Genomic DNA, 11,044 nt, shown 5'->3' on the forward strand with positions numbered 1-11,044 from the left:
TCTTTCCGTATCTTTACGAGCTTGTCATTGAACGCCGCACCACTTGTTGTGAGCAGTAGTCGGTAATGTCACTTGCATGAAATGATGAAGTGACTAACTTTAAAGTTCCAGGCGTTGTGTGAGTCTTGATTGATTTGTGAGAGCCGCTGGAGGCACGAGGACTCACTTTCAGCAGGCTCTGCGCGCTCTGGCGCCATCCTTCCCCCAGCTGCGGGACCAGCGCGACTCTCCTTCCCCACACACCCCCAGCTCTGCGCTCTTTGGCTGCCCGAGGTGTCTGTCAAAGTGAAGGGAAGGGGAAAAAGTGTTTTAGAAGAAAAATCTGAGCAATATTTCTATTGGTAGGCGGGCTGGTCGTGAAGGGAACAATCGGGTTGACTTTGCCAGGGAGCCACCTCAAAGCGTATCAGGTTACTTTGAGTGACAGCGTAACCATGGCAAATAATTTGACTAAGGCTATTGTCTTATCCTCACCATCCCCGGGTCAGATAACCGACCAATCAGAGTTCATATAATCGCTTGTCTTGCCAGCTTAGAATAATATTATTAAAACGAGCCAGCGAGCCCGGTCTCCGGGAGTAGGTTATGTTGAAACGGCATAGAAAAGGTGGAGGAGGACGGTTGAAGGAGTAGCAACTTTCTCTCTTTCTCACCAACTTTATGAGGATTTGTCGCCTGGGGTTTTGCATGGCTGAATGGACTTGAGTTTATTCCACAACACGCAGTTGGATATTACCTAACCTTGGGCTGTTTTAAGTTTGAAGCTGCTCTTTTGGGGACCTTTTTTCGCTTATGGACTTATTGCGTTTTGATTTAATGTGAGACTGAGAGGGGAGACGTGGAAGTAAGGCACAATATAATCTGTATTGATTTACGTTGTCGCCATGTCCATGCTTCCGACGTTTGGGTTTACGCAGGAACAAGTTGCGTGTGTCTGCGAAGTGCTCCAACAAGGGGGGAACATCGAGCGGCTGGGGCGCTTCCTCTGGTCCCTCCCGGCGTGCGAACACCTCCACAAGAATGAGAGCGTCCTCAAAGCGAAAGCCGTGGTCGCTTTCCACCGGGGGAACTTCCGAGAGCTGTATAAGATCCTGGAGAGCCACCAGTTCTCGCCGCACAACCACCCGAAGCTGCAGCAGCTGTGGCTCAAAGCGCACTACATCGAGGCGGAGAAGCTGAGAGGCCGCCCGCTCGGCGCCGTGGGGAAGTATCGCGTCCGGAGAAAGTTCCCCCTGCCCCGCTCCATCTGGGACGGAGAAGAGACAAGCTACTGCTTCAAGGAGAAGAGCAGGAGCGTCCTGCGGGAGTGGTACACCCACAATCCTTACCCATCCCCGCGGGAGAAAAGAGAGCTGGCCGAGGCCACGGGACTCACCACCACGCAGGTCAGCAACTGGTTCAAAAACCGACGGCAGCGAGACCGAGCGGCGGAGGCGAAGGAGAGGTAGGACTCAAATTAAAGACATTCAAATATTTTTCAGAATTGTATTAATTTTAGGATCATGACACTAAGCAAAAATAGACAGAAATCATATTTAAAACAGACTCAAACATCCAGTGTGTCTCCTGTGCGCCCATGCAGTTAGATCTGCTGACCTACATCTGGATATTTACTAAACTGACCAAATATTCATGTATTTTCAGGTCTTAACAAATCGCCCCAGTTCTCTCCACGCATACTGGGGAAAACTTATATTAGAAGCAGGCTCTTTTTCATACTGTAGCTTTAGTAAACTTTTGTTTGTATGTTTGTGAAAATGACGCAGGCCGCGCGTAAAAAAAAGTTGAAAGGGCTGAAAATTAAAGGCTCGTTGTCAGGTAAATTACAAGGTTATAAAAGTTGCATTTACCCCACTTTTATGTTTTAATCACACTTATTATAACATGAAATTTGACTTCCACATTAGGATCAGAGAAAAAAGCTTTTAACCCTGCAGATCCTGGACAGAACACATTTAAGTAAACATCTCAGGACACGTCTAAAAGTTTTGTTGCGGTGTAATTGATGTGGCGGGGCTGTGCAGCCTCCATATCAGCCCGGCTGACATTTCATTAGGACTCGTTTGTACATTTCAAAGTTTGGAAATCACACAGGCAGGCGTGCAGAGGGGTTTTGGGGAGACGTGTTGTAGTCAGGTGTTCGCCGGGTTGGTGTCTTCTTTCACCCTCTGGCCACTAATTCGGACTGAAAGCTCCACGTAAATCATGTCTTCCCACTGAGAAGAGCCCTCCTCACCACTGCAAACACATGAACTCCGCCATACGCGACAAGCACACGTTTAGCAATAATTACAGCTGACATTTACTCAAACCTAGAGAAGGCCGAGAGCGTGCCCACTCTGATAGGCGTCTTTACGCACAGGTCACCCCGGTGAAATTAATTTACCATCAACAGACACTTAATGCAGCTTCAATAGTGAAACAGACTTATTGTCTGCAGCCATTTACACTCTCTGATGTGCTGCAGTGAAGTGAGCCATGGCCTCTAATTATTTCACTGACTCACTTATTGTTTGCATCCTGGCGCACGTGCACATGAATGCGTTACTGACTGATGCATTAAAAATCATTAGACTGAGCATTTGATCATTCATATATATTAATGATGCTTATTGTGCCTATTGTAAATATGGCGTGGTCTAATTAATATCCCAGTGGGCTGCACACAGTAGCGTGAACTATTTTTGCTTAGTGTGTGTGTGTGTGTGTGTGTGTGTGTGTGTGTTTTAATAAAGCTGTTTTTTATTGTTTTTACAGCGCAAAAAATATTTATTTACACACATTTAATTTGCACATTTATAGTGTTTATTCTGTGTATTGTAGCAGGTTTAAGATATGTGTCAGAACGTACTAATTTGTGACATATTTGTCCTGATGTACCAACATGTTGCAGGAGTTTGTCTGCACTGGCACCACACTGATATGTGATTTTATTTTCTGTTGGCAGAGAAAACAACGAGAACTCCAACAGCAATAGTCACAACCCATTGACTTCTTCCATGAATGGAAATAAATCTCTATTGGGGAGCTCGGACGACGATAAAACACCGTCGGGGACACCGGATCACACGTCTCCGAGCCCGGCCCTGCTCCTCGGCTCTAACGCCGGTTTACAGTCCCTGCACGGCCTCGCGCCCCCGCCGGGACCCAGTGCCATCCCGGTACCCAGCGGCGTAGACTCGGTGCACCATCACCACTCATTGCACCACGACACCATACTGAACCCTATGTCTTCTAATCTAGTGGACCTTGGCTCTTAAAAAACCGGCACAGAAGGGGGACAGACAGCACCGTCTTTTTTTTTGTTTTGTTTTTTGGAAAAGTGATTTACGAGGTGGTGTGAGGCGAGCTGCAAGCACTTGCGGCAAGGTGCAAAGCAGGCAGCCTGGAACACTGCGCAAACAGCCACCGTACCAAATCATTTAGTCTCATACTCAACCTTCAAAGTCTGTTTAAAACAAAAATATTTCAAATTAAACTTCCTGTAAACTTGTTGTTTTCTAGAAACAAGTGTCATGGCACAGCACTTAAGGAAAATTGGAAAAACCCTTAAAACAGGACCCATTTATTATTGGCACATTTTCCCTTTAATTCGCTAAAGGGAAATATAATTAATAGAGATTATATGACTTGTTGAGACGGATCATTTTTTGCAGTGCTGGTGCAAAAGGACAAAAGGTGAGGCGGAACTAGGTCGTTTTAGAAAAAAAAGAAAAGACAAGAAAAAAAGTATTTTACCGGAATGTAATAACGTAACATGTTATATTGTTGAAAACAATAACAATAAAATGTCTTAATTCTTGTTACTATTACCGTTGTTATTTTAGGGGTTTAGATATATCAGCAGACTCTGTAGGCACCGAGTTAAAGGTACCCCATCGCCTTTTTGTTTACAAAGGGTTTTCCAAGAGAGCCATAAGCTTCTTTTTTTGTTTTCTTTATTTTTGGAGGGGGTTGAGTGGGGGAAGATGGGGTATGATATTCTCAAGTGTCTTATAAGAGCCGTGATAAGATGAAATATCTTAATCTCTTGATATTATTATTATTATTATCATTTGCATTTGGAAAGAGACTGCATGTAAACTTTGCGATAAATGATGAAACATAAAAACGATTCACCTATAGTTTCATATACCCTTTACAATAAAAGAAAAAGAAATACATGGCTTAAAATCGAGGCTTTCTTTGATTCTGAATGACTCTTGACTTTTATTTTATTTTCCTTTTTTCTGTTTATGTAGTGTGACTCATACTGGTCACCTCCTCAGACCATTCAAGCTGGGTGACATTTTAAGAATATTTAAACAAAAATATTCCCACACTAGAACAGCTGCAGGCAAATATCAGAGTTTGCAGTCACATCGAGTTTGTGTGCTGGAATCGGTGTGTGCATTTTTACTTCTTTGCACTTTTAATTTATTCTCTACTTTAACTGCAGTAATGCACATTTATCATTGACAAAAACTTTAACTCTGTATCTAAGCGGCCACGGGCTTCTTTGGCAAAGCTGCTCCAAAGACATGCTTCGCTATTTCCTCTGGCCCTCTGAGTGTGCGCTGAACCTCCAGGTCCTTAATAACGTTGGGGAAATGTATAATCAGATAGCATTACCTAAAAATCAAGAGCTCTTAGCCTTTGACACATATGCCTGCTCTAAGAAAGAGGATATTGTCCTGCATGTGTGGGCAGTCTGCCGGCATGCACGGGTCGATATCCCGGGATTATCTACCATCTAATCATAAATGCTGCAGGGGAAGTCGTCTCTCCCCATTCCACACAAGTCATTTCCAGGCTTGTGTCCTTGGCTTTTAAAATAAAAACTCAAGAAGTGGGTTTATTTAAAAAAAAAAAAAAGATTTTATGTGAAATGTGCAGGAGGAAATGTATTCTGATGTTATTCCTTTTTGGGGGAATATAATTTATGTCACAGGAGACGGTTTGCATTTCTGAAATTCATTTTGCTCATAGAAACAGGCTTTTATTCTAAAGTGATGATCGCCGACTGGAGGTCAAAGTTCACCTTAGTCATCGCCGCTGATGTTAAAATGACACAACGAGAGTGAGACTTAATCTGGTGCTTTGTAAAAACAACAGCAGCCAAGAGACATGTGTGGCATGTGGCCATTATGGTCAAAGCTGGGCGAAATTTATACGCGCTTTTCCCCAACTGGGAACCTTGATGTTCAAGTGATGACACCTTATCTCTCCGCGCTCGGCTGAGGAGAACAAAAGTGCCGTAGTGTTTGGCTGAGGGAGAGGAGGAAAAAAAGAAAACACAGAACTGGAAACGGGCGTTGAAAGAAGACACTTTGTTTGAACAGCTTCAGCCGTGCAACACCTTCAGCTCCCCCCCAAAGTCTGCTGCCCGTGAATAAACCGAAAAACTTTTCCGCCTTTTAGACTTTAATTTCAGGACTTTCTCTCTTATAGGCTGCAGGCTTTGGTGCTGCTTATGGCCTTAGTATCACAATGATAACATCATAATGGTACATTTGTATCTCAGTCTTTGCGCAGATCATTCATCTCAGATCTGATGTGTGGTTGTAATCGGATTGTTTTGGGGACAATAGCAATTACGCATAATTATAAACCATGATGAACACTAATGATGTCTGTCTGCATACAGCTCATCGTTTACATGTTGATTGGCTGTTAGGCTCACATGCGAATGGGCGGGGGACTGTTTTGTTTTAATGCGTAAAACAACAGCAAAAGAACATTACAGTCATAATTTATCCTGTAGGCCCGGGCGGCTCTAATAGGAGTGTAAATATGAAAAGTGTCTCCCTCGTGTCTGTAAAGGCGAAGGATCAGTCGCACCTTGTTGGGTACAGCTTCTGGCGCATGAAGGTCAATTACACATGCAGCTCAAAGCCCACACTTTATAATTAACGAGGACTTGAGTGCATATGGGTCTACTCAAAACAAGCCCATAATAGCGGCTTGTGAGGAGACATAACACGGAATAGTTGGTCTCTCACCAAACCAACTCTGTAACCCCACAGAGTTGTGATTTTCGTCTCCTCGTACTTTCTCTTGTTTCCCATAAGGTTTGAAATGTGAACTTGAACTGGCATTGTGAGCGCGCCATGTGTGCCCGGGCAGGGGAGGGGAGCCTATTAAAGGTTTTTTGGGCACAAGATGTTAGGAAAATCCGCCAGCATTGAAGAAAAGTCCTAACAAGGCGCACTGGTTATAAACGCTGATGTGATTCAGCCAAGCTGGCTTATGGGAATAATGCCCCCCCCCCCCCCCCTCTCCGCCCTGAGAGCAGCAGAGGAATCAGGACAAACAGCAGGACAGGTGTGAACTAGTCGTGGTTTCTTGCACAAATTCATCTGCAATCTTTCTAATCATTCACCGCGGGGTGAGGATGTTGCGGAGATTAGACGTCAAGTGTTGAACAACTTTAGGCAAACAGTCTTGTAGAGAGAAGTTAATTCCACTTTGCCTGAGGAAGCAAAATGATGAAACAATCAGCAGAGAATGTTGAGTCCTGGCCTTGTAAAGATCACATCCATTTACTTTTATGGGATATTAAGAGTTCTTCCGACCTGAGATCTGTTGTTGTTCCATGACTGAGCAAATTAGTGACTTCATTATTGTCATTAGAGTTACATAACCGCACCAAACGCATTTTACGCGCACGTTTTTTTAAAATCCTGTCTTTGTGAATAATAAAGTTTTGATTGTCATTTAATTTCCGTATCATTTAAAAACATAAAATAATGCGAAGACTTTTATATTAAACACAGACACTGTGCTATGCATCCGCAGATACAGGTTCACTGAGCTGTTTTATTTGTTTTAAATAATTAAATGAGTCATTTTTCGTATTTTCCATTATTTCTTAGCGCATTAATTATCAACGAAAAACATTGCTCTAATTTTCGCGTTATGTCAGGCAGCTTGAATTTTATTTTTTTTTAAGTTTCTAATGTTTTCAAATATTCTATTAAAAGTATTTAAATTACTACATACTTCATTCCTACATTTCTTTCCTCGTTTATTTCTTTATTATATTTTTTCTGTGGCGAGTATTGGCGTTTACAGTCTGGATTTGAATGTCGTTTGCACATTAGTAGGCAAGAAAATTAGTAAAGAGGTCAAACAAAAAATGTTAAGATATAAAGCTGATTTTATATCGTCATATTGGAGTGATATATGTTGTCAGGATTTTTCAAGTAATTAACAAAGTCGTGCGTAAAAGTAGGCCTACAATCATTTCTAAATATAAATGTGTAAGTTGCGCTCCGCTTTTTACGGTGGCGTTCCTTTGAAATCCGTCACAAATGTGATATTTATTTTTTAATAAACCTATTATTGTAGACTATAGGATACATGTTCCTTTATAGTAACAATAGTGGAAAGGACAGCAGGCGGAAACCACTTCACTGTCGTCATTTAGGGCTTTAATTAGTGACATATTTTTTGTTTAGTATGCTCATCAACTGAGGTTTTATGCAGAGAGCCCTATCGATAAACACGTGATAATGATGCCTCACTTTCACAGGTTAAATTAAATGCATTCATTGACCAACTGCAAGAAAGACTGATATAGTGATTATTGTAAAAACAGTAAACAGATGATCGTAATTGATCACAATGACAAGCTACAGATCACACACTAGTGTCATGTAAAAAAACAAAACAAAAACTATACTCCCCTAAGGAAAAAAAAAACAAAAAACATTATTATTTTTTTTCTGAATCACAAAGCATTTTGTTGCATTAGCCAAAATTATTTAAGGAGGTGTTTTAGATTATTTCATGCACAGAAATCACCAACACTGGTTTTCTTCCAGCAGCACAATCTAATAATCATTTAACCTGTGACGTTTTGTTAAGTGATGTTAACGCACTCATAGAAATGTCCAGTACAGTGATGATAGTTATAATGTGACACATTATTGGTCCCAGTGGGGAAATTGTCTTTGCACTTAGACCCCTCCAGGGAGGTCAGAGGTCAAACTTTTATAGCAGCAGCCTTGGAGCTGGAGGGTATTCACTGTGTTGCTCAAGGAAACTTCAGCAGGACAGAGCGGCTTACACTCAGGTCCTCTGGGCGGTTTGTCAATCCACTGCACCAGTTTAAAGAAGACAGATAAAGTGACAGAGCTCTGATCTCAGACATCATCCCAGATAATTGTCATAAACTAAAGGTTGAGGCATTTCGAGGATGATAGTGGAGCACACAGCAAATATTTCTGAAACAACAATGAACAGTTAACATTAATGCCACTTGTTGCCTGCAGAGGCTGGTGGTTGTACTAACAAGGGAGTCAGACAGCTGGGATTTACATTACTGATATACTGCTACTGCAAAGTGGAAACTGTTTGAGTCAGACAGAGAGGGGTATCACTGCTTGCACCGTCACTATCATTAGATACTCCATTTTCACTACAAGCTTCCACAGCAACAAGGTGTGTGCCTGTTCAAACCTTCACATGTTTTAGTTTCACATGAAGGCCTGGACTTTTCTGTTAAAAAATAGGCCTGAATTCTTATGTGTCTCATATATCATCTTCACTTTTACTGTACCTGAACTGAAGTGTACATCAGCCTCACTTAACAGTTAGTGAAGATAAACTCTTCTCTCTCCTCTGGTTGTAACAGCAGACTGCTCATCATTGCAGATGAAACTGTCCCGAGGAATGGGAATAACATGTTTTTATGCTGAGATTCCTCTTTGATAATGTAAAAACCATAACTGGATAATTTAAGAGCTGCAGTGGGCAGGGCCAAGGGGAGGAGGAAATGGACAGTAAACATCTGGCTCCAAGAGGTAAAAAAAATACACAAAATTTATCTTCTATCTTAAATAATTTAACAAAATTAGCTGTGACTCTTAGTTTCAAACATAATTCATGCACTGTAATGTTACATTTATTTTGTGTGTGTTCCCGTTCGGTCATATTTGTATTAATTTAAAAAAAAAAAAAAATTCTTTAAAATGTGGACTACATTGCTTATCAAAATCATTTTACGTGCCTTTACTGGGATTAAGTTCAGAAATGAATCTACAATTTGTGGTGGAAAATGTCTGCCGAGGCTGCAACTAAATATAACATGGATTCAAATATTAATAAAAATGATTCACAGTGTGTCACTAATATAGTAATTCTGACCAGCAGTGTGTGGTCAATTCTTTCAGGCAAAGATGAATAGCTAAAATATAGTACACACAACATCCAGACAGACAGGAGAATAAAATCAAAGTTCATGTGTAGTATGACGGTGGTTTGTATTACAGAAGTCCTTATTATTAGTGTCACCCAAAATCAACCCTGTGTTTAGGGTAAAGCTGAGACACAACCTGACCTGGGAGTAAAATGCAAACATTACAGGCAATCTGAATGCCAAGAATTGAACATTTAAAACACAGTCTGGGAATCTGTAATCACTCCAAACAGACTGACAGTTCTTCCACAGTAATGCACTAACTGATGCTACGACTAAATTAAAGATATCAGTGTTTTCTGATGCTGTTAATGGTTGTTTCCAAAAGCAATCTGTCCATATTTTCAATTGTGATCAGCCGAGATGAACAGAATGCTTTAAATTATTCAATAAGTGAGAATACCTTTAATTTGTATGGTTCGGAATTTCACTTTTGGCCTTGATTATTTAACTAGCTCATAACTAATCAATGGAAAATCAATAAAAAATTAAAAGTACTTTCAAAAAGGACATTTCACTTTAAGAACACATTTAAAGCCTCTATTTGTGTTTTCTATTTAATTTTACGACACCCTGAGGTCAGTCTCAGTGGTATGTTTATTGATGAGCACATTGATTTCAGCCTCTCCTCAGCCATTGTGCATTTTTGGTGTATCAGGTGTGTCCCATAAAACAGGATAAAACAGTAGGGGGGTTTGGGGAGTGAGGGGGAGGAAGGGGAGGAGGAGGGAGGGGGTCGGTGGGGGGAGCACGGTGTAGAGTTACGGTCAAAAAAAGAGAAGGAGAGAGAGATGGCCAGGGGAGTACGAGCATTAATGCACTCCCTGTGTGCTGGACGCGTACTGTTACAAAACACACACTCTCACAAATACATAAGCACACCGCGGGTGCCCTTTGCTCGAGTGAAAGGTCACCTGGCAGACCAAGTCCATCGCTGCAGCCCACTCCTGAGACCTGAGACAAGGAGAGACATATAAAAATATATATAAAGGGTTCAGCTAGAGTAAAACATTAAACTTTTTTTAGCCTAAACACACAACAGTTACTTTAAGTTCCCTAGTTACCATACATGAGCAGAATACAGAGGTTATAAAATGGTTTATAACACACTATAATGTGGTCGTGTGGAACCATAAGGCTATTTTTAAGTGTTTTAATGTTGTGTAATCATATGTTACTGTTGTTTATTAATTACCCAATCATACACCAGCCTCAGGAGGAGCTTCACTTGTTGACAAATACATAAAATAATACTTACAACTACATTACAGTGTTTTATAAACCTTTTTTTATACTGCTTACAAATGCTAAATAGCAGGACTTGAAGCAAAGTGTGTAAGCTGTATAGAAAGTGAGTGTGTGTCTGTTTGAGCATGTGTTGGTGTAAAAGCTAAAGAAGAAATGGTAGTGTGTTTGTGCACTTGTGTGAGTGTGCGTGCGTGTGTGTGCTCAGGGTTAAGAAAGGCTCACCTGGGCTTTTTGCCCCTACTGTAAATTCCTAGATGGGAGACAGACACGGGCTATTCTGATCGCATTAGGTTCACTCAGATGGCTTTTCCAGCTATTGTCACTTGACACCGTTCCATTAAATCTGTCCAGCGTGAAGATTAACTACTCCATTCTTTATGCTTTCACTGGGTGTTCGCTCTGAACACCAAAGGGCAGGTTAAATCATGCACGAGATTTTCATAGCGCTGTAGCTGTATTTTACGTTCGGCCTATCTTGCATTTTACTTGATGTCATATCAACTGGCAGCGCAGAGTGTCACTCAGATAAATTGTTGTAAGACTCGTCCATTCATCAGTTTAGTCCCTTTTTTTGTTGTTCGTAGTCATCTGATATTATAGTACTACATAACAACA

At 41.2% G+C, this 11,044-nt stretch overlaps 1 protein-coding gene across 1 annotated transcript; it reads left to right on the top strand.

The window, feature by feature from the left end:
* Positions 1–371: 371 nt before the first annotated feature.
* Positions 372–4,173, top strand: six2a (SIX homeobox 2a). The gene is made up of 2 exons (XM_050071646.1): positions 372–1,444; positions 2,948–4,173. Exons 1-2 carry the CDS (start codon positions 885–887, stop codon positions 3,258–3,260), a joined length of 873 nt encoding a protein of 290 aa, XP_049927603.1. The 5' UTR covers positions 372–884; the 3' UTR covers positions 3,261–4,173.
* The last annotated feature ends 6,871 nt before the right edge of the window (positions 4,174–11,044 follow it).

The sequence above is a fragment of the Epinephelus moara genome, chromosome 19, assembly GCF_006386435.1.
Source record: "Epinephelus moara isolate mb chromosome 19, YSFRI_EMoa_1.0, whole genome shotgun sequence".
Lineage (NCBI taxonomy): Eukaryota > Metazoa > Chordata > Actinopteri > Perciformes > Serranidae > Epinephelus > Epinephelus moara.